This window comes from Phyllobates terribilis, unplaced genomic scaffold (genome assembly GCF_046119375.1).
Source record: "Phyllobates terribilis strain yellow unplaced genomic scaffold, ASM4611937v1 Scaffold_3__8_contigs__length_932513732, whole genome shotgun sequence".
Classification (NCBI taxonomy): domain Eukaryota; kingdom Metazoa; phylum Chordata; class Amphibia; order Anura; family Dendrobatidae; genus Phyllobates; species Phyllobates terribilis.
This window is the reverse complement of record NW_027362763.1, coordinates 767,409,184-767,434,004: the sequence shown is the minus strand read 5'-3', so window position 1 is coordinate 767,434,004 and position 24,821 is coordinate 767,409,184. Positions and strand designations below refer to the sequence as shown.

The 24,821-nt window shown below is 42.4% G+C and overlaps 1 protein-coding gene across 2 annotated transcripts in view; it reads left to right on the top strand.

The window, feature by feature from the left end:
- The window catches only part of SNAP25 (synaptosome associated protein 25), a 117,618-nt gene that overhangs the window by 58,855 nt on the left and 33,942 nt on the right, over positions 1-24,821 (top strand). For both annotated transcript variants that reach the window (XM_073672230.1, XM_073672229.1), the window contains exons 2-4: positions 299-427; positions 3,342-3,383; positions 16,027-16,075. In XM_073672230.1, the coding sequence (XP_073528331.1) occupies positions 356-427; positions 3,342-3,383; positions 16,027-16,075 (163 nt within the window). In that variant the 5' untranslated portion in view covers positions 299-355. The remainder of the gene's footprint in view (positions 1-298; positions 428-3,341; positions 3,384-16,026; positions 16,076-24,821) is intronic.

Here is a 24,821-nt window from a genome sequence, read left to right as displayed (position 1 = left end):
ATTGCTGGAATCAGGGTCTCTGTCTCTACATTACGCTGCTCTCAGATTGGGGGGAAAAACCTGGAGACTGATTCCCTTTAAAGAAATAGATATACTAGAATAGACATGTTTTGCCCTTGTATCCAGCAAATGTAAGTGCTACCAATAGATTTTGATGCAGTAAATAATTTGTGGTTTGTCTGTGACACGTTACTTAATGTTTAACTTTAAATACTCGTCACTAACTGTATCATCATGGGAATGAATAATGAGGTTATAACACCATGCTTTATTATTAATGGTTATTATCGCTTTACAGGTCTAAGGCTGTTCCCCGCTGTAAACTCCCCAGTCCCAAAGCACAAATCAGATCAAGATGGCCGAGGACGCTGACATGCGCAATGAGTTGGAAGAGATGCAGAGACGTGCGGACCAGCTGGCCGACGAGGTGAGTGCATTGGGGCGTGTATATATATATATATATATACAGTGCTGGCCAAAAGTATTGGCACCCCTGCAATTCTGTCAGATAATACTCAGTTTCTTCCTGAAAATGATTGCAATCACAAATTCTTTGGTGGTATTCTCTTCATTTAATTTGTCTTCAATGAAAAAAACACAAAAAGAATTGTCCTAAAGCCAAATTGGATATAATTCCACACCAAACCTAAAAAAGGGTGTGGACAAAAGTATTGGCACCCTTTGAAAAATCATGTGATGCTTCTCTAATTCGTGTAATTAACAGCACCTGTAACTTACCTGTGGCACCTAACAGGTGTTGGCAATAACTAAATCAAACTTGCAGCCAGTTAACATGGGTTAAAGTTGACTCAACCTCTGTCCTGTGTCCTTGTGTGTACCACATTGAGCATGGAGAAAAGAAAGAAGACCAAAGAACTGTCTCAGGACTTGAGAAACCAAATTGTGAGGAAGCATGAGCAATCTCAAGGCTACAAGTTCATCTCCAAAGACCTGAATGTTCCTGTGTCTTCCGTGCGCAGTGTCATCAAGAAGTTTAAAGCCCATGGCACTGTGGCTGACCTCCCAAGATGTGGACGGAAAAGAAAAATTTATGAGAGATTTCAACGCAAGATTGTGCGGATGGTGGATAAAGAACCTCGACTAACATCCAAACAAGTTCAAGCTGCCCTGCAGTCCGAGGGTACAACAGTGTCAACCCGTACTATCCGTCGACGTCTGAATGAAAAGGGACTGTATGGTAGGATACCCAGGAAGACCCCACTTCTTACCCCAAGACATAAAAAAGCCAGGCTGGAGTTTGCCAAAACTTACCTGAGAAAGCCTAAAACATTTTGGAAGAATGTTCTCTGGTCAGATGAGACAAAAGTAGAGCTTTTTGGGAAAAAGCATCAACATAGAGTGTACAGGGAAAAAAAAGAGGCATTCAAAGAAAAGAACACGGTCCCTACAGTTAAACATGGCGGAGGTTCCCTGATGTTTTGGGGTTGCTTTGCTGCCTCTGGCACTGGACTGCTTGACCGTGTGCATGGCATTATGAAGTCTGAAGACTACCAACAAATTTTGCAGCATAAGGTAGGGCCCAGTGTGAGAAAGCTGGGTCTCCCTCAGAGGTCATGGGTCTTCCAGCAGGACAATGACCCAAAACACACTTCCAAAAGCACTATAAAATGGTTTTAGAGAAAGCACTGGAGACTTCTAAGGTGGCCAGCAATGAGTCCAGACCTGAATCCCATAGAACACCTGTGGAGAGATCTCAAAATGGCAGTTTGGAGAAGGCACCCTTCAAATATCAGGGACCTGGAGCAGTTTGCCAAAGAAGAATGGTCTATAATTCCAGCAGAGCATTGTAAGAAACTCATTGATGGTTACCGGAAGCGGTTGTTCGCAGTTATTTTGGCTAAAGGTTGTGCAACCAAGTATTAGGCTGAGGGTGTCAATACTTTTGTCCGGCCCTTTTTTGGAGTTTTGTGTGAAATGATCAATGATTTGATTTTTGCTTCATTCTCTTTTGTATTTTTTCTTTGCAAGCAAATTAAATGAAGATAACAATACCAAAGAATTTGTGATTGCAATCATTTTCAGGAAGAAACTGAGTATTATCTGACAGAATTGCAGGGGTGCCAATACTTTTGGCCAGCACTGTATATATATATATATTATATGTCATTCTCATCTGGCTGATATAACTGCAGGAGGATTTAGAAATAATGCAGCGTATATATCAATGGTGGAAACTCCATCACATTATCCCAGGGGTCCGTGCTGCTTGATATTATGGATCATCTTTACACTGTAATCTAAGTTTACACCACACATTAGTTGGCTTACCTTGGGCCAGAAATTTGTTCAGAAATATTGGAGCATGGAATGGCATTTAGGCTGTGCCCCCTTTCTTATATACCACGCTCCATTTCGGCGATGTCATGCCCACATGTCAGAAAGGGCCTAAAACACATAGGTAACATAAATAGTGTTCTGAACTGAGTATTATTTTTATATTATTGTAAAAAACTGTATTATTTGTATATTATTACAAAAAGTACTATTATTTTATTATAAAAAGTGGTATTATTTTTATATTACTTTTAATATATATTTTATGGTGTACACAGCTCCAAACTCCCACTTAATCACAGAATAAATCAGGCCCACTGCCACCACTAGTAAAGGGTGGCAAACATTATGTCTGAAAATATTAAAAATCAGCCTTACATCTCCCCCCGCCCCCCCGTCGCCCCTGTGCTGACTCACTACTGCTGCCTCCAGTCTTGATATGACTTCATTGGTGATGTCATGTTTACAGCTAGTGACCACTGCAGCCAATCATTTGGCTCAGCAGTGATGTTGATGTAGATGACACAAAGCCGATGAACCTAGTGATTGGCTGCAGTGGTCATGTGGTGTAGAGCAAGCCTGTGGACTATTAAAATGTAAAAGTGAATATGCCTTTTAAGGGGTAATTCACAAAAAAAATCAACTTATCTTAATATAACCTGTTGATCGCGAGGAGCTTAAAGTGGGTCTCTACAGCGACGTCCTGAATTAAGCAGAGGTGAATACGGGTCAATTTCATTATCATCTCCATTTTTATTATGGCAGATAACCGACGCCCTTCCTTCCCAATATTTAGCAAAGAATATTTCACTTGTTCATCTTTGTTAATTTTGTTATATATCAGATACATGAATTAAATAAGGCACTAAAGAACTCCAATCGGATGCAAAACACAAAATAAGAAAAAGAAAAATAATTTTTTAGCACATAGAGAAAAATATTTATTAATGTAAAAATTAAAAAAATGTAAAAAGAATCTAAAATTCTCCAGTTTTATCCAGACATGTTTGTGTGGCTAATCATATACACTTCTTTTTGCCTTTCAGTCACTGGAGAGCACCCGCCGAATGCTGCAGTATGTGGAAGGGGTAAGTACCGTGAAGAAGCATTTCTTGTGTGTCACCTTTGAACAACTGTTCTTCATGATATTTGTAAAAGTCAGAAAATATTAGATTCATCATTTTCAGACATTTATGGTACACCTGGACTATATACATGTATATAGCAGTCTGTTTGCTTTTTAATTAAATGGGTATTTCCATCTCCAAAATCCTATCCCAATAGGTAGTAGTTATGATAATATTAGCAAATACCTCCAATTAGAAATGTAGTATAGTTCTTCTTATTCACTATGCCGCTTACCCCATGTGCAAGACATTGCAGGAGCTTCGGTATCCATGGTTAGGACCACAAACTGCTAACTTTCACAATATGAGTGGTCATAACCATTAATACCTAAACTACTGCAATGCCCTGCACATGGGGTAAGCGACATAGCGAATCAGAAGAACTATACTACATTTCTAATTAGAGGTATTTGATAATATTATAGTTATTACGCCTACTACATATTGGGATAGGATGTTGGAGATGGGAATACCCCTTTAACATGAGAGATTTTAACCCCTTCAGTTTGTTTGCTGATTTTTTGGAGTATGTGGTCATACAGTCTATGACTGAGACGTAAGTACAATTGACATTATCCGGCCTTATAATGACACAGCCGGATCGATCTGCGATATTTATTATACTGAATGCTTCTATATAAATTAATATCAGACATTGAATGGTATTTCTGGCCTATTGTTGTTTACATGAAATTAAGCATAAAGTATATTTCAGCCGAGACGTGCGTCTGCCATATTACATTTATTCTTCATTACCGCTGAAAATAATTTCCTTTCAAGTGGACATGAAATTGTATTACCTGAAAAATAACAACCAAATAAATGAGTAGTCGGCCATGTGCTGCGCTATTCTATGGTAATCACTTTATCTCATACATTGTGCTTCCTTGTAGCAAACACATTTCAATTAAACTCTTCATACTCTGACGTTCTTCTTTTTAAAGCATCTCTGTCACCAGGGATAGCAACATAAACTGTATATATTACTTAATAGATCTCGTAGACCTGATGAGACTCGTGTACTTACTTTGAAAACCAATTTCAAATAAGCTGACTAATCCTGATATTGAAATGAACATTTTATGAGATCAGCTATACTGTGAGAGAGCTCATGATTCCAAGTGTAGTCAGCCTGTGTCCACCCAGCCTAGCAGCTGCTGCTTGTACTGAGCAGTATGATATCTAAGCAGGGAGAAGGGACACTGAGGAGCTGTCAATCAGGCTAAGTGTAGGGAGATTCAGCAGCAAGATGGAGAGGGATATGTTAATAAGGCCAGGGTCACACAAGCAATGATTCTCCGGATGGAATAGCATGCCGCTGCAAGATGCTGTGGTAGCCATGCTGGTTCAGTATGCCTTCAATTTTGAATAAATCCCCAACAGTGTCACCAGCAAAGCACCCCCAAACCATCACACCTCCTCCTCCATGCTTCACGGTGGGAACCAGGCATGTAGAGTCCATCCGTTCACCTTTTCTGCGTCGCACAAAGACACGGTGGTTGGAACCAAAGATCTCAAATTTGGACTCATCAGACCAAAGCACTGATTTCCTCTGGTCTAATGTCCATTCCTTGTGTTCTTTAGCCCAAACAAGGCTCTTCTGCTTGTAGCCTGTCCTTAGCAGTGGTTTCCTAGCAGCTATTTTACCATAAAGGCCTGCTGCACAAAGTCTCCTCTTAACAGTTGTTGAAGATATGTGTCTGCTGCTAGAACTCTGTGTGGCATTGACCTGGTCTCTAATCTGAGCAGCTGTTAACCTGCGATTTCTGAGGCTGGTGACTCGGATAAACTTATCCTCAGAAGCAGAGGTGACTCTTGGTCTTCCTTTCCTGGGGCGGTCCTCGTGTGAGCCAGTTTCTTTGTAGTGCTTGATGGTTTTTGCAACTGCACTTGGGGACACTTTCAAAGTTTTCCCAATTTTTCGCACTGACTGACCTTCATTTCTTAAAGTAATGATGGCCACTCGTTTTTCTTTACTTAGCTGCTTTTTTCTTGCCATAATACAAATTCTAACAGTCTGTTCAGTGGGACTATCAGCTGTGTATCCACCTGACTTCTGCACAACACAACTGATGGTCCCAACCCCATTTATAAGGCAAGAAATCCCACTTATTAAACCTGACAGGGCACACCTGTGAAGTGAAAACCATTTCCTTGGACTACCTCTTGAAGTTCATCAAGAGAATGCCAAGAGTGTGCAAAGCAGTCATCAAAGCAAAAGGTGGCTACTTTGAAGAACCTAGAATATAAGACATATTTTCAGTTGTTTCACACTTTTTTATTAAGTATATAATTCCACATGTGTTAATCCATAGTTTTGATGCCTTCAGTGTGAATGTACAATTTTCATAGTCATGAAAATACAGAAAAATCTTTAAATGAAAGGGTGTGTCCAAACTTTTGGTCTGTACTGTATTTATCTAAGTAAAAAAATATATCACTATACATGCTTTTAAAAAACAACAACCTCTTTAATGTATATTTCATAAAAGCCCTATTAATATAATGCTATCAGTAATGTTAAGCTTACAGCTAGGGATTTATAGTTCTCCACAGCTCTCAATGATATGCAGTCCCTTTTTGTAGCTTTATTTTATCCAGAAATTCAGTATAATCCAGACGGTTTTATAATCTGCCACCTATTAGGTCCTAAAAAAGCTGGAATGTAAGTATTTAACTATATTTAGTAATACTCCTATGGGGTAGTGCAATCTAATAATGAGATTATATTATTTAATTTCTTAATATATTTTTAATATGGCATTTGCTTTTTTGCACATTCAAAAGGATGTTGCAGAAGTGTCATTATATAACCGCAGCCTTGGCTGCATGCCATGTTACACTGAAGGGCAGCTGTGGATAACATTATACCAAATCAATGGTAATACGATCGGTGATAACAGAATTACCATGTTAATTATGCTGCTGAGGGTCAAGTAAAAATAAATAACTAGTAAATGATCTTATTACTAAGATTACGAATTAAAAAAGAGAATAGACGCAGAGATCTTCTTACAATAGGAGTCCTGTCGTATTGGACTATATACCAGATAATGGGCAGGGAGCATGTAGAGCAGGGATGTCAAACTCAAGCACACAGAGGGCCAAAATTAAAAACTTGGACAAAGTCGCGGGTAAACCAGTATACAATATAATGTCCTCCATACGGAATAATGGGCCCCACATAGTCCTCCATACAGAATAATGGGCCCCACATAGTGCTCCATACAGAATAATGGGCCCCACATAGTCCTCCATACAGTATAATGGGTCCCCACATAGTCCTCCATACAGAATAATGGGCCCCACATAGTCCTCCATGCAGAATAATGGGCCCCACATAGTCCTCCATACAGAATAATGGGCCCCACATAGTCCTCCATACAGAATAATGGGCCCCACACAGTCCTTCATACAGAATAATGGGCCCCACATAGTCCTCCATACAGTATAATGGGCCCCACATAGTCCTCTATACAGAATAATGGGCCCCACATAGTTCTCCATACAGAATAATGGGCCCACATAGTACTCCATACAGTATAATGGACCCCACATAGTCCTCCATACAGAATAATGGGCCCCACATAGTCCTCCATACAGTATAATGGGCCCCACACAGTCCTCTATACAGAATAATGGGCCCCACATAGTCCTCCATACAGTATAATGGGCCCCACATAGTTCTCTGTACAGAATAATGGGCCCCACATAGTCCTCCATACAGAATAATGGACCCACATAGTCCTCCATACAGTATAATGGGCCCCACATAGTCCTCCATACAGAATAATGGACCCACATAGTTCTCCATACAGAATAATGGCCCCACATAGTCCTCTATACATAATAATAGGCCCCACATAGTCCTCCATACAGAATAATGGCCCCACATAGTCCTCTATACATAATAATAGGCCCCACATAGTCCTCCATACAGAATAATGGCCCCACATAGTCCTCTATACATAATAATAGGCCCCACATAGTCCTCCATACAGAATAATGGGCCCCACATAGTCCTCCATACAGAATAGTGGGCCTCACATAGTCCTCCATACAGAATAATGGGCCCCACACAGTCCTCTATACAGAATAATGGACCCCACATAGTCCTCCATACAGAATAATGGACCCCACATAGTCCTCCATACAGTATAATGGCCTCACATAGTCCTCCATACAGAATAATGGGCCCCCCACATAGTCCTCCATACATAATAATTGCCCCACATAGGGGTGGGGGTTCTGGTGTCGGGGGTCAAATATAGTCACCCCGTGGGCCAGAGTTTGACATGTATGATGTATAAGGTGAAAGGCTCTTAATAGCCCCCTTTATTGATCCAGCTCTGGACATTATTTCTGTAGCAGACTGTTCTGTGATCCAAAACAATTAAATAATGTGCACAACCAGGCTGGTGACGCTTTTCATCTTTTCAGTCTGGGATATAATGTGGCTCAGTCATATAAATAATACATTAGAGAAGGATTAACGGTGCGCCATCTTAAATGCCACATAAGACAAAGAAAACCTGGGAAATGTTTGGATTAAATGGGCCCTTTGTGTTAATTATCACGAACCTGTAGGTTCCACTTGTGACCATAAGTCTATGATAGAAATGAGAATTCTGTAACCCGTGGAGGCAGGAAAAACTGACCAGTGAGCGGACCTGTAGATGAGCAGGACCTATAGATTTGCCTTGAGCTGTTTTGATCTATGACTTGGATCAAAAAATGATATACGGTACGCAAAAAAAAGAGCACGGAAAAGAACACAGCACTATAGATGATAATGGGTACATGTTCTGTACGTGAAAATCACGGACACTACACGCACATGAAAAACAGATGTCTGAATAACGTAACCCAAACTGATCCTTACTCACGCTCCCCGTTTCCAGCGCTGAGTCTCCACCACTTCAACCCGTGATTAATATTGATCGCATCACTGACATCACATCAACAGCGCAGCAGCCAATCATTGAGCTCAGCGGCACCAATGGAGGTGTTGCATTTACATGACCAGCGCTGCTGAGCACAGGGTTTGGCTGCTGAGCTGTTAACCTGAGTCTGCAGTCACTGTATGTGCTGGCATTGGAAGTGAGCAGTCATGTGACCGCAAGTAGGTGAATTGCATACTTCCTGCCACATTCCAACTAGACTGTATCCGGCCTCGCTCAATACACTTGCATACAGTCTAGTCGGTATGTGACTGCATATATGCAAATCACACACTAGCGGTCAAGCCCTCTCCTCTCCTAGCACCAGGGAATCCTCACAGTGCACAGTGCGCACGATGTGAGGAGCCACAAGTCTGCAGTCATAAAGAGCGACTGTAGACTTGTAATTTTAGACCGGACACCCCTTTAATTTAAGACATCGGGAGCAACAGCGGAAACTCAGCGCTTGACCTGGGATGGTGAGTTTAGCTCCGTTTGTTTGTATATTACAAATTGCACCCAAGGACCTTAATTTTCTGGAAGGGGACCTGCCCCTTAATATTCATCATTGTAATAATATGCTATAAAGCAGACAGATATTATGCAGGGCCACATAACATCCATGTATATAGAATTAAACTGCAGCCAGGTCTAACGCAGTAAGAGGTGTTGTCTGTATCCCTGGTGGATAGGGCTTAAAGGATATGGACATATTTGGGGTATTTTCCTTCATAAAAGCATGTATTTTGGGCTAAAATTATTTTTTAGCATTTGGGTTTTATAAAAAGGTTGCACTGTTTGCCTTCTACAGCCTGTGTGTGACATTGTCTTTTGCTGGCTGCAGAATTAGTTAGCTAAGAATCCATCAGCGAGTTTGAGCTGATGGGAGAGTTTATAACTTTTTTATGTTTTTTTTTCTGTGCTGATTTCAGCTGATGTATGACCACATCAAATTTCAGCTCAGATAAAGAAATTACAAACTCAGTGTCAAAACAAGCTCATTGATGGATTCTCAGTTAACTCATTCTGCAGCCAGCAATGTGCAGGGAAACAAAGAGCCCGAAAAAGCCAAACGTACTACATTCTTTATTACACTCAATTGTAAAAAATGTTTTCGGCACAAAATACCTGCAATTTAGAAACAAAAATGTCCCTGATGGGTTAAGTTCAATATACTTGGTTCAATTGGGTAGTCAAGGTTTAGTGTTAGAATTCCTGGTGGTCTATGACAGCGAGGAGTCAGTAAACAAGGTGGTCTAGGACAGTGAGAGGGTTAATGTTAGTGTAACCTGTGTTCTAGGAAAGTGTGTGGGTGGAGATAATCTTACTATCCTTGGTGTTCTTGGCAGAAGGGTTAATATAAGTGGTGTAGGGCATTTGAGGGTCAATATAGGGATCCCAGGTGGTCTAGGACATTTGAGGGTCAATATAGGGATCCCAGGTGGTCCAGGACATTTGAGGGTCAATATAAGGATCTAAGGTGGTCCAGGACATTTGAGGGTCAATATAAGGATCTCAGGTGGTCCAGGACATTTGAGGGTCAATATAAGGATCTCAGGTGGTCCAGGACATTTGAGGGTCAATATAAGGATCTCAGGTGGTCTGGTGAATGAAGGGTAAAATTAGGATTCCTGGGGAGGGAAGTGGAAGGATTAATGCTACTTTTCCGGGGTTGAGTGGGATCATACTTTTACTCATCTCTACGATTGACAGATAGAAGTTGGTGTGTAATTGTAACTGTGCAGCTGCACAGTTCTCTCTCTGAGCAGGCAGATCGATTTCGGGGCACTCTACCCGATCATAAATGAAGGAGTTAGCATTAGTGGGAGCACACATGTCGGCGATGTCGATCATTGAGCAAGACTCCAGAATTAGCAGAGATTATGAATCCAGAATTAGCAGAGATTAAAATGAATAAATTACAACATAAACTAGGTCTTTTCCTATAACCTATCAATCATTTTACTTGGCTCCTGCTGCCCCCAAATAGGACAGAATGTCCCACTTTCTTTGTGGGCTAATGCAAGTAACCCGTGGCATGACTGACAGCACTGACGGACGGCGTACATGATTCGCTCTAGCGCAGACACAATACCACGAGACAGCGCACACTGTGCATTAGGTAGAAATACAATGTGAGCTTGTGCAGCACCATGTAGTCAGTCTGTGCCTGTCATCGTCTTCTAGGGGACTTCTTCTGTCTCGAACGCATTGCAAAAAGAAATTGTGACCAAATCAGATATACGGAAAAGCTTGTAATTACATCCAAGATATAGATGGTTTCAGCTAAAATAAACCACTGGATTATAATACCAGCTTCTCCAAATACTGATTTTCTGTCCTGTTTCCAAATTCTTTTTGGGTATTTTGGTTTTAGTGACTGTTGTTTGGGTTTTATGTAATACCCCAAAGTCAGAGGTTGACATTGAAAACTATGAGATGCATGTCAGGAGGATCTGGGGGTAAACCTAGCAGAAGGTAATGAATTATCCTCATTTTAAAGAAAACATTTTTACACTGCAATTTAGGGATTTCCAAACTTTTAAGAAAATCCCTTTAACCCAGAATATCTTAAAAAGGTATTTGAGAATGACCTTAAGTATGTTAAAGACCCTAGGAACAGACTTTGCTCCAAGGTTAGTCCCAGACATGTTAGCAGGGCTGTGGAGTCGGTAAGCCAAACCTCCAACTCCGACTCCACGACTCCGACTCCTTCATACATGGCTCATGTTTAAGTGATAAATTTACTGTAGTGCAGATTCATCCCAGCTAAAAGTCTGTACCCTTAGATCAAGAATAGGACATTTATAGGACATTTCATAACTGTAACATATCTGGCGGCGTCCTTGCATAGTGGTCCATTTCCCACTGTGCAAGAGCGCGCACTTGATCTCCAGTCCAGTCTGCTAGCCTGGCTTCCCTCCATGCTGTCTGCTTGCCTCTGTTTCTGCTGCTTAAGGGCGGCGCCCGATCACTTCCTGCTTCTTGTAGCTGCTGCAGGCACACCCCTTGTGCGTCCTCAGCCTATTGCTGTCTGTCACCTGGTATTTAACCCAGCTCCTCCCTGGAATCCATGCCTGAGCATAGTGTTCTGTCAGTTGGCTTCCAGTCACTGATGTGCCAGGTCCTGTCTATGCTTCCTGCCTTGCGGTATCAGTTCCCGTGTCTGAACTGTGTCCTGTCTGAACTATCTTCTAGCCTGTTGTCTTCTGCCTATCCTGGAGGCTGTATTTCCAGGCCAGTGTGAACACGCTCCTAGCCTGTTCTTTCTGCATTCTAGGGGCCGCATACCTAGACCCGTTCCTGTATCTTGCCTGTTCCTGTCTGAACACGCTCCTAGCCTTTTTGTTCCGCCTTCTAGGGGCCGCATATCTAGACCCACTCCTGTATCTTGCTGCTGTGTCTGTTCTTGTCTGAATACTCTCCTAGCCTGTTACCTGTTTTTCTCTATGTCCGTACCTTCCCTTTTCCTGCAGAATCTGATCCCGTACCTAACTCCTACTCGTTGTCCCTGTACTCCCGTTTGTGAGTTTAGAGTCCACTCGCTACTTCATTGCAAGTATCCTGTGTGTACTTGGTTCTGCCTTTCCCTTCCAGTCTGTTCTGTGTGAACAGAGCCCTGTCTGCCTTGCTCACCGCTCCGGCGGTTCTTGCCTGCTCTGCCTTGGTCACCGCTCCTGCGGTTTCTGCTCTGCTCTTGCCCTTTGCTCGCTGCTCCGGCAGTCTCGCTCTGCTCTGACCCTTTGCTCGCTGCTCCGGCAGTCTCGCTCTGCTCTGACCCTTTGCTCGCTGCTCCGGCAGTCTCGCTCTGCTCTGACCCTTTGCTCGCTGCTCCGGCAGTCTCGCTCTGCTCTGACCCTTTGCTCGCTGCTCCGGCAGTCTCGCTCTGCTCTGACCCTTTGCTCGCTGCTCCGGCAGTCTCGCTCTGCTCTGACCCTCTGCTCGCTGCTCCGGCAGTCTCGCTCTGCTTTGACCCTTTGCTCGCTGCTTCGGCAGTCTCGCTCTGCTCTGACCCTTTGCTTGCTGCTTCGGCAGTCTCGCTCTGCTCTGACCCTTTGCTCGCTGCTCCGGCAGTCTTGCTCTGCTCTGACCCTTTGCTCGCTGCTCCGGCAGTCTCGCTCTGCTCTGACCCTTTGCTCGCTGCTCCGGCAGTCTCGCTCTGCTCTGACCCTTTGCTCGCTGCTTCGGCAGTCTCGTCCTGCTCCTCTCTCGCTCACCGCTCCAGGCGGCCTTGTCCTGCTCTTTTCTCGCTCACCGCTCCAGGCGGTCTCGTCTTGTTCTGTTCTTGCTCGCCGCTCTGGGCGGCCTCACTCTGCTGTTTGTCCACCGCATCTGCTGTTCTGTTCCTGAGTCCCAGTCTGTACTGGGTCCTATCTACTTGGTGCTCCAACCTGTCGTACCTGCCAGTACCTCCCTGCCTGCATACCAGTCGTGCTTACCAGCATCCGCCAGTCTGCATACCAGCCGTGTCTGCCTATACCCAGCAGTCTGTGTGCCAGCCTAACCTGCCTGTTCCTGTATTCCCCTGTGTGGGTCAACAGCCGTGTCCGGGGTCTGTCCTGGAGTAGCACCTGGTCCCTCTGCTCGGTTTCTCCTTGGTGCACTGGCGTCTTATGCCGTCGTGCGACCCTGGTCGGATCGGGTGGATACTTAGTTACGCCCCTCCAGGCATTCACTCTCCGGCACGGTCCAGTGGAATCACTACATATACACGCACACGCCACTCAGCCCGGGCGTGTGTATTACAATAACTTTCCCAAATTCTTATGAAAAAAATATTCCCCACAAACTACATTGAACTACTGTACTCAATTTATTATATATTTAAGGAGTTGGAGTCGGTCCATTTTATACCGACTCCACCAAAATGGACACCGACTCCGACTCCACAACCCTGCGTGTTGGATTGGGAGAAGTCATTGGGACCTGTTGTGAAAGAACTCCATTGTTAGATCACATCCCAGAGAATTCTCTGCTCTTCTGTTGTGCCAGTGAGACCCTTAAAGTGAACCCTCAACCCCCCATATTAAATATTCTGTCCTCCATTGTTCTGAGATTGGTGCCCAGTTCTCCTCTTCTCCAAAGCGAGAGCTGAGGCTCTCCTCCTTTGCCTTTCCATTCATGTAGGATGGGCACAACACCATTGTGATTGACGCTGGTCCATCCTACATCACCGGAGAGGCAGGAGGACGCGTGGTTCAGACTTTCCACAGCCCTCCCCGCATTTCAGCATCGGAGGAGAACATGGCACCGATCTCAGAACAGAAGATAGAAGATGGCCATTAGGTATAATAACTATACTTTAGGTGCCGGGATTTACTTTGTATTTCTGATCATTATCAGCAATCATGTATGTACAGTACGGCATTATTTATAGCATGGCCTAACAGAAAATGAAAGGCTGAAATAATGTAATTATTTAAATAATCCATTTTGACAAAAAATATTTCTGAGAGTTGAGTTTACTTTCCGCTTATTACAGACCTGTTTGACACTATTGGGTTATGTTGAGTGTTCACATTTAATGCCTGTCCACAAAACTTGCCTGCACAGTATCAGAGCGTCTCTAGGCAGTTGACAACTCTCCTTAGTGTCTTGTTTGACTGTAGGACGTGTCATTATGCCATAACACATCTTTATGTGCATCATTTATTTCTCCAGCATTCGTTAGAATCTTTATTATTATTCTGAAGAACGGAAAATGTCTAGAAGAAATTTAGATCTTAACCTTCTTTTATGATACGTCTAGAATGTGATCTCTATTTTATGTCTTCTTGTATTTTATGTGTCTATTTATTGGTGACTTGAATGATTGTAGAAAGATACTATGTAATACAGGAAGGCACATTAGAAGCTGCAGTTTTCAAAAATTAAGGCAGAAACTTAAAGGGGTTGTAACCAAGTTTGGGAGTTATCCCCGATTCAATGGATAGTGGATAACTTCCTGATCGCTGGAGGTGCAACCATTGGGACCACCAACAATATTGGGGATAGTGGATAACTTCCTTATTGCGACCAGTGGAACCAACAACAATCTTGGGGATATTGGATAACTTCCTGATCGCTGGAGTTACGACCATTGGGACCACCAACAATCTAGGGAATATTGGATAACTTTCTGATCGCTAGAGGTACGACCACTGGGACCACCAACAATCTTGGGGATATTGGATAACTTGCTGATCGCTAGAGGTACGACCATTGGGACCACCAACAATCTTGGAAATATTGGATAACTTCCTGATCGCAAGAGCTGCGACCACCAACAATCTTGGGGATATTGAATAACCTTCTGATTGCTGGAGGTACGACCATTGGGACCACCAACAATCTTGTGGATATTGGATAACTTCCTGATCGCTAGAGGTACAACCACTGGGACCACCAACAATCTTGGGGATATTGGATAATTTCCTGATCACTGAAGGTGCGACCACTGGAACCCACAACAACCTTGAAATCAGGGCTTTGGAGTGATGGTCAATCATGGGCACCTCTGTGACATTAATTTTTCATGGAAGTGCCGAAGACCAAATGAACGCTGCTCTTGGCTATCTTCAATAAATAGGGCAGAGGTGAGCATTACTGACCACTCCAAAGTTCCAACCTCAAGATTGCTGGGGATCCCACTGGCTATACCTCCAGCGATCTGGCAGTTAACCAGTATCCGTCCAAACTTCGTACAACCCCAATGTTCAGTTGACTTGTCATAGACATGTGCCAAAAATCATGGTACCAAAATTTGTGCTCTAAGATCTACAATTATTCTAGAACAAGGGGGCTCTAGTGCCCAAATGTGCTGACTTTACTCAGAGATCTCAGAAATTGTATACATGAAATAAAGGCAACTGGCTGTAGACAGTGGACTAGTGGAGGTAAATCCAGTCCTATTTGCTATTAGATAATGAAGACCTGTGCAGGCCTGGCCTCCACATGGAATGCAGACCCCATCTTGGACACCTACTGACCTCTAGTTTGGGACTCTCAGGTCCTCCATTCCTACGCACAGGGCAACCCTAGTGAGGGGGAGTTTGAATACAAAGGCAGTCGAGTCTGGTTTCTGGCGCTCCTAAAAGTCTGATAGATTTTGAATGACCAAACTGATGCTCCATTTTGTTCTGTGGAGTGAAGAAAAATGAGGGGCTTGGTTGGGGCACCTAACAATAAAAATTTGTGGTAATTTAGCAAGGTGCCAGTAAAATGATGATCTTCCAAAATTTCTCAGCAAGGAGTATTCACATGTAACAGGAAGAAATAAACGGATATGCCATATATGTCTGATGGATGTGGTCTCCACCTCTAGGACCCACACTCATCTTCAGAACTTGAGTTTACTCATCCCCGATCCTCCTGAATGAGGAAAGTGGTGGCTGCTCGTCTCTCTATTGCCTTCTACCTGAGTTAGAAAACATCCTATTGATTGATACCTGTTGTTAAGTGTAATAAATGTTCAGTAGGAGATACTAGCTGTAGCTGTCTGTTCACACTTGTATTATGACTCCCACTCATAACGCAACTTTCACAGTTATGATGGATCTGGTTTGAATGGATCCCAAAGACTGTGATTTCCTACTGTTTCTTCCTTGAATATATGACGTTTGCTTTTATCACAGTCTTGGTTACTCTATCACTGACTTGTCTATTTTTCTATTTCGGGAATATAGAGCAAAGATGCCGGAATCAGAACTTTGGTTATGTTGGATGAGCAAGGAGGTAAGTTACTCAGAGAAAGCTCTCATATTCTTGTAAATGATTAATTGTGGTAAGAGATGAAATAAAGATTGATCTTGTCTACTACTAGATTATGGCTTTCCTTTCTTCTGGGTGAGTAAATGATCTGCCTGAAGATTCAGCCTAAACTAATTTATCTTTCACGGCCTCCATAGTGGCAAAAGAACTTGTAAATGTCCACTGTCTAGGGGACGTCTGTGGATTACCACTGTAAGGCCTCAGTCGCATGTTCACTATTTGGTCAGTATTGTAAATCATGAGTGGGTGATAAATCCAGAAGTGGTGACGTGTTTCTATTATACTTTTCCTCTGATTGTTCCACTCCTGGTTTTGACTTACAAATACTAAGGTAAAATACTGACCAAATACTGATAGTGTGAACGTGGCTAAGGGTGAATAAAGCAAGACCTTCTTAAAAATGGTTTATTGTAACTAAAGGAACACTATGTAAATCTGTGTAATCCCTAATGCAGGGCGTGAGGGGCGCTGCGTGACGGTGGCATTTAAGGAACCTGAAAGAGATCATCTCTGTCTTATTTACCACGCCCCTCATGCCCTGCACGAGGCATAACCTAACTTTACCTAAAAAGTTTATTGAAAGTGACAAAAGTATTCCTTTTATGGACATATGGTGTCTTTTTTTATCTTCAGACTACATTGCAATTCCATAAAAACAAGGTCCTGTGCACTTCTGTGTTTCGAAACATACTTTGTTAGGGGTCACATAGCCTCTTTAACACACAAAGATCCAATAAGAGCACATGTCATATATGAATTCACTTTATCCATGATGTGTATGTATCACATGTGCCCTTATCTTATATCATATGTGTGTTGGACATATAGATGGCCAAATCAATGATGATCTACACTGAATGACCATTTTATTACAGGTACCCATCTAGTAGCACATCAGACCTCCTTTGGTCTTCACAGTAGTCCATGGATTCCACTAGGTGTTAAAGTCATTCTGCAGGAATATTGGCTTCTAATAGTTGCAGCTAATTTGATGTAGGGACTGATATGCACTGGACAGCCCGTCATATCTCACTTCAGACATGTTCTATATGTAGTGGCATAGCATGGGAGAATGAAGAAAAAAACAGATTTTAAGGTCCAGTCACATGTCAAAGAGTGTGCAGGCTCTTTATTTCTGCTACTCCAAATGGTCAGAAGGTCACAAATGACCATTCCGAGGCAGATCTCCTCGCTGGCCTCTCTGCTTACTCTGCGCATGCGCAAGAAGCAATTCTGGTGCCTGCGCAGAACTTCTTTTTCGCTTCTCATTCCAGAACCTGCCCAGAAGATAAAACAATTCTCGTACTTTGTCAAAGAGCCAATTAGCGATATTGTGGGACGTTCCTATGTGTATTATCAGATGGTCACTTAGAGTGGAGTGGGAGAGAAGAGAGGACTACAGGAACATAGGTGGACAGCTCTGATGCTAAAGTCTGGAGGGAAAGAAAGTTAAAAAAAAAACATTTTGGGAATCTTTTTAATCAGAATACAGCACCAATTAACTAAAAAAAAAATTGGGGTTCGAGGTCGGAAAGCATGGAATTACAAGGGGTAAAAAATATTGTTATTTTAAAGTGCTTTGTGGAGCAGAGAGAATTAATTTGGATTTTTATTAAATATATTAATTAGAAGTCATCAGTATTAAACACAGTAATGATCCTGTCTCTAAAATTATATGACTTCATTTGCTTTCGCTTTGCTCCAGTAACGACCTCTCTAATTTATGGTTTTCATTACCTTCCAAGCGGCACTGTCTTATTACACATGCAAATATATTATAAGGGCAAGGGAGGAAAAAAGGAAACACAGATTTTTGCTTTTCAATGTGTTCATGTCTTATGAAGTCATAAAATATTTTAATTTGCATTGGAAATAAAATCACAAGAGAGGTGTATTTTTTTAAGTTAGGAGGGGAGATCCCTGGTACTTAGCGAGGGCTTTTTAAAAAGTCTTTGACAGCTGAACAAAATACAAAAAAATTCTTATAGAAAAGAAGAGGATTAGGGTATTGGATATGAGTAATATGTTGTTGTAGTTAAAGAGGAAGTGTTGTCAGAAAATGTCATTACATATTGTTTTTTATATAAAAAAAAATGTTAAAAAAATTAGTAATCTTGCAATTTTCATACTGGCCGCTGGGGCTATTTTAGACTCATACTTCTTGCCTTTCAGGAACAGTTTACAACAGTTTCTTTATCATCAGAGGCCGGATTGTAATGATAGGTGACACAGCTGATAACACAGGATCCACCAATCACAATCAGTGATGTCACAGTTCCGCTGCACTCGCTCATTAGATGCGTGAATACAAAAGATAGGGTCGGAGTCTGTTCATTGTGGTTATGTACATATGTTGTTTCCTGAAACAACAGTAAGTTATACTCCCAGAAAGAAAAGACTCAGTGGCCAGTGCAGTGTAAAAATTGCAACATTTCTAGACTGTCATCTATAAAAAAAAAAAGTGGCTACAATTTAAAAAAAATATATAACACAAAGACTTGATTTAAACAATAGGCTATTTTGTCATTTAAACTCAGCTGATGATGTAACTGTGTATGTAATTTAACATCAGAACTGGGAACATGAAACAATGGAAGAAGGCCGCTTTGACTGGTTGAATCACATTTTCTTTTACATCATATCAATGTTCAGGTGTGTTTGCTCCGCTTACCTTGGTAAGACATGGTACTAGGATGCATTGGAGAGAGGCCGGCCGGTGGAGATGGTGCACTGCTCTAGGCCAATGTTCCCCAACACCAGCCCTCAAGTGCCACCAACAGATCATGTTTCCAGGATTTCCTTAGTGTTGCCCAGGTGTTACCTGTGTAATGCTAAGGAAATCCTGAAGACATGATCTGTTGGTGGCACTTGAGGGCTGAAGTTGGGGAACACTCCTCTAGGCAATGATCTGTAGGAAAACGTTAGGTCCTGGCATTCATTTAGTTGATACTTTAAAAACTTACAGCCTACCTAAAGATTTTTGAAGACCAAATAGTACAGCAGTCTATGGCAGTGGTAACCCGATATGGCAATGTCCTTTTTTAAGACAAAACTCAAGAAAAAAACAAAATAAGTAAGTAAATAATACATTTAAATGACATAAGATACTTAGTTAATACTGTGTTGATCAAAAAAGTATAAAAGCATCCCACTACGACACGGTGCATCCAATCGGGACGGTCGTTTCCTGTCTCTAGTATTAAAATTTAACCTTGTGTAAGGTGACCTCTATATGCAAGGGGCAGAGCAGGACCCATATCTGACTATTCAGACATCCATCCATGGGATGCTATATAGATGAGATGCCTAGCTCAAAAAGGGGGGCCGCCGCCCTGTTTGTACAAAGTACAAGAAACTACATGAAAACCAAAGAAATGAGCTGGGGCATAAGTTGGTATATGTGTAATGTATAAGAGCACAATCACCCTGTGACCATTCCACAGACAAAACCCCCCCCCAAAAAAAAACAAAGTAAGCAAATACCATGTAGTAAGCAAATAGATATATAGTAATAGTACATGTAAATAACAGGGTACTCAGTTATCAGTTTATTTTGAGACATTGAATTGCACATATTCTCACTACACAATAGCAAAGACAATGGGAGCAATCAAAAATATGTCCCCTCTATTCATTGAGCCCATAGAAACCACTACCTTTAGGTGTAGGTCCACCGTAAGTTCACCATGGTTGACCCTATACTTTTTAATAGCTCGAGAGCTTTACAGTCTTATAAACTGCTTATTATAATTTACTACCTAATGATTGACTAAGCAGGATTGCTCGGCCATTAGTCTTCACCTTCCAACGGCTATCTGAATTATTTATATGTAAATAAAATCAGCTGTCACGTTGGAAAATCTTACATCTGCTCATAAGATGCAAAACTCCAGCTCACATCATCAATAAATAATGTATTTTGTAACAAAGTCATGCGGATAATTGTTACAAGTCCCTGGAATTATCTTGAGATGGGTAAAATATTGCAGCCTCTGAGTTTAATTGAGGGTTGATCAATACAAGTAAAAGCCCATTATGCAATTTCCTTTCTAATAAATAATTCACTGTTGCAGGGCGCTTGTCAATATCAGCACGACGGAGAGATAACAGCTGCAATCTATAGGTTTCTTGGGGGAATGCTCGCATGTCAAAAATCTATCACAAAATCTACAAGAATATATCATCCAGAAGATACAGTCACGGCCAAAAGGGTTGGCACCCTTGAAATTGTTCCAGAAAATGAAATATTTCTCCCAGAAAATTATTGCAATTCCACATGTTTTGTTATACACGTGTTTATTTCCTTTGTGTGTATTGGAGCAACACCAGACAACTAAAAAAATGGCAAATTGGACATAATTTCATATAAAACCCCAAGAATGGGCCGTAGAAAAATTGTTGACACCCTCAACTTAATATTTGGTTGCACTCCCTTTGGAAAAAAATAACTGCAATCGCTTTCTATAACAATCAACAAGCTTCTTACTCCTCTCAACTGGAATTTTGGACCACTCTTCTTTTGTAAACTGCTCCAGGTCTCTCATGTTTGAAGACGTCTTCTCCCAACAGAAATTTTAAGATCTCTCCACAGGTGTCCAATGGGGTTTAGATCATGACCAATGCTGGCCACTTCAGAACTCTCCAGTGCTTTGTTCCCATCCATTTCTCTGTGCTTCTTGAAGTATGTTTGGGGTCATTGTCCTGCTGGAAGACTCATGACCTAGGAAGCAAACCTAGTTTTCTGACACTGGGATATACATGGCAACCCAAAATCCTTTGGCAGTCTTCAGATTTCATAATGCCTTGCACACAGTCAAGGCACCCAGTGCCAGAGACAGCAAAACAACCCCAAAACATCTTTGAACTTCCAACATATTTGACTGTAGGTACTGTGTTCTTTTCTTTGTTGGCGTCATTCCGTTTTCGGTATACAAACAGTAGAATGATGTGCTTTACCAAAAAGCTCTATCTTGGTCTCATCAGTCCACAAGACGCTTTCCCAGTAAGATTTTGGCTTTCCCAAGTACATTTTGGCAAGCTGCAGTCTAGCTTTTTTATGTCTCTGTGTCAGCAGTGGGGTCATCCTGGGTCTCCTGCCATAGCATTTCATTCAAATGTTAATGGATAGTTCGCACTGACACTGATGCACCCTGAGCAGGGACAGCTTTCATTTCTTTGGAGCTTGATTGGGATTGCTTATGCTCCATCCAGACTATCTTTCAACAATTTTTATCTGCCCTCCACATCTAGGGAGATTAGCTACAGTGCCATGGCTTGTAAACTTATTTATTATTTTGTGCACCGTGAACAAAGGAACATCAAGATCTCTGGAGATATACTTGTAACCTTGAGATTGTTGATACTGTTCAACAATTTTGGTTCTCAATTCCTCAGACAGTTCTCTTCTCCTCTTTCTGTTCTCCATGCTTAGTGGGGCACACACAGACACACAACGCAAATATTGAGTCAACATCTCCCTTTTTTATCTGGTTTCAGGTGTGATTTTCATGTTGCACACACCTGTTACTTGCCACAGGTGAGTTTGAACGAGTATCACATGCTTGAATCACAGTTGTTTACCCATAATTTTGGAAAGGTGCCAACAGTTTTGTCCTGCCCATTTTTGGAGTTTTGTGTGAAATTCTATTTTTTTGTATTGTTCCAAACATGTGTAATTGCAATTATTTTCTGGGATAAACGCTTCATTTTATGGAATAATTTCAAGCGTTCCAACACTTTCGGCCATGACTGTAAATATAAAACTATAACCATTGTCGACAAGTAAATGTCCACATGTGAGCATTTTAAATCTGTGATGATTATATTCTTGATATACACTGCTCAAAAAAATAAAGGGAACACTTAAACAACAGAATATAACGCCAAGTAAATCAAACTTCTGTGAAGTCAAACTGTCCACTTAGGAAGCAACACTGATTGACAATCAATTTCACATGCTGTTGTGCAAATGGAATAGACAATAGATGGAAATTATTGGCAATTATCAAGACACCCTCAATAAAGGAGTGGTTCTGCAGGTGGGGACCACATCTCAGTACCAATGCTTTCTGGCTGATGTTTTGGTCACTTTTGAATGTTGGTTGTGCTTTCACACTCATGGTAGCATGAGACGGACTCTACAACCCACAGAAGTTGCTCAGGTAGTGCAGCTCATCCAGGATGGCACATCAATGCGAGCTGTGGCAAGAAGGTTTGCTGTGTCTGTCAGCGTAGTGTCCAGAGGCTGGAGGCGCTACAAGGAGCTACAGGTCAGTACACCAGGAGATGTGGAGGGGGCCGTAGGAGGGCAACAACCCAGCATCAGGACCGCTACCTCCGCCTTTGTGCAAGGAGGAACAGGAGGACCACTGCCAGAGTCCTGCAAAATGACCTCCAGCAGGCCACAAATGTGCATGTGTTTGCACAAACGGTTAGAAACCGACTCCATGAGGGTGGCATGAGGGCCTGACGTTCACAGATGGGGGTTGTGCTCACAGCCCAACACCATGCAGGATGCTTGGCATTTGCCACAGAACACCAGGATTGGCAAAGTCCCCACTGGCGCCCTGTGCTCTTCACAGATGAAAGCAGGTTCACACTGAGCACATGTAACAGACGTGACAGAGTCTGGAGACGCCGTGGAGAGCGATCTGCTGCCTGCAACATCCTTCAACATGACCGGATTGGCAGTGGGTCAGTATGATGTGGGGTGGCATTTCTTTGGAGGGCCTCACAGCCCTCCATGTGCTCGCCAGAGGTAGCTAGACTGCCATTAGGTACCGAGATGAGATCCTCAGACCCCTTGTGAGACCATATGCTGGTGCGGTGGACCCTTGGTTCCTCCTAATGCAGGACAATGCCAGACCTCATGTGGCTGGAGTGTGTCAGCAGTTCCTGCAAGATGAAGGCATTGAAGCTATGGACTGGCCTGCCCATTCCCCAGACCGGAATCCAATTGAGCACATCTGGGACATCATGTCTCGCTCCATCCACCAACGTCACGTTGCACCACAGACTGTCCAGGAGTTGGCGGATGCTTTAGTCCAGGTCTGGGAGGAGATCCCACAGGAGACCATCCGCAACCTCATCAGGAGCATGTCCAGGCGTTGTAGGGAGGTCATACAAGCACGTGGAGGCCACACACAATACTGAGCCTCATTTTGACTTGTTTTAAGGACATTACATCAAAGTTGGATCAGCCTGTAGTGTGTTTTTCCACTTTAATTTTGGAGGTGACTCCAAATCCAGGCCTCCATTGGTTAATAAATTTGATTTCCATTGATGATTTTTGTGTGATTTTGTTGTCAGCACATTCAACTTTGTACAGAACAAAGTATTCAATGAGAATATTTCATTCCTTCAGATCTAGGATGTGTTATTTGAGTGTTCCCTTTATTTTGTTGAGCAGTGTATAAAAGATACACTATATAGATAGAAACATGAACACATGCTGCACCCAACACTGTACAAATGCTACACACAACCATACACATGCTGCACACAACACTGTACAAATGCTACACACAACCATACACATGCTGCACACAACACTGTACAAATGTTACACACGCACCATGTACATAATTACACAACACTGTACAAATGCCACACACACCATACGCATACTGCACACAACACTGTACAAATGTTACACACGCACCATGTACATAATTACACAACACTGTACAAATGCCACACACACCATACACATGCTGCACACAACACTCTACAAATGCTACACACATACAATACACATGCTGCACACAACACTCTACAAATGCTACACACACACCATACACATGCTGCACACAACACTGTACAAATGCTACACACACACCATACACATGCTGCACACAACACTGTACAAATGCTACACACACCATACACATGCTGCACACAACACTGTGCAAATGCTACACACACACCATACACATGCTGCACACAACACTGTACAAATGCTACACACACCATACACATGCTGCACACAACACTGTACAAATGCCACACACAGAAAGAAACCAAGAACAAAAAAAATACCCAAATAACTGAAAGTAGATGTATAAATAGCACAGTGCAAAAATAATAATAAATAATAAAGGGTATTTAGTTAACATCATTTTGATCAAAATAATGTGAAAGCCATCCCGCCACTTCACGGCAACCCTTATGGGACAGTCCTAACTCTAATATTATTATTATTTATTATTATAGCGCCATTTATTCCATGGCGCTTTACATGTGATAGGGATATACATAACAAAAGCATTTACATAATCTTAACAAAACGAGACAGCGACTGGTACAGGAGGAGCGAGGACCCTGCCCGCGAGGGCTCACAGTCTACAAGGGATGGGTGAGGATACAGTAGTTGAGGGTAGAGCTGGTCGTGCAGTGGTGTTTACTGCAGGTTGTAGGCTTGTCGGAAGAGGTGGGTCTTCAGGTTCCTTTTGAAGGTTTCCACGGTCGGCGAGAGTCTGATATGTTGGGGTAGAGAGTTCCAGAGTAGGGGGGAAGCACGGGAGAAATCTTGTATACGATTGTGGGAGGAGGAGATAAGAGGGGAGTAGAGCAGGAGATCTTGTGAGGATCGGAGGTTGCGTGCAGGTAAGTACCGGGAGACTAGGTCACAGATGTATGGGGGAGACAGGTTGTGGATGGCTTTGTATGCCATGGTTAGAGTTTTGAACTGAATTCTCTGGGCAATAGGGAG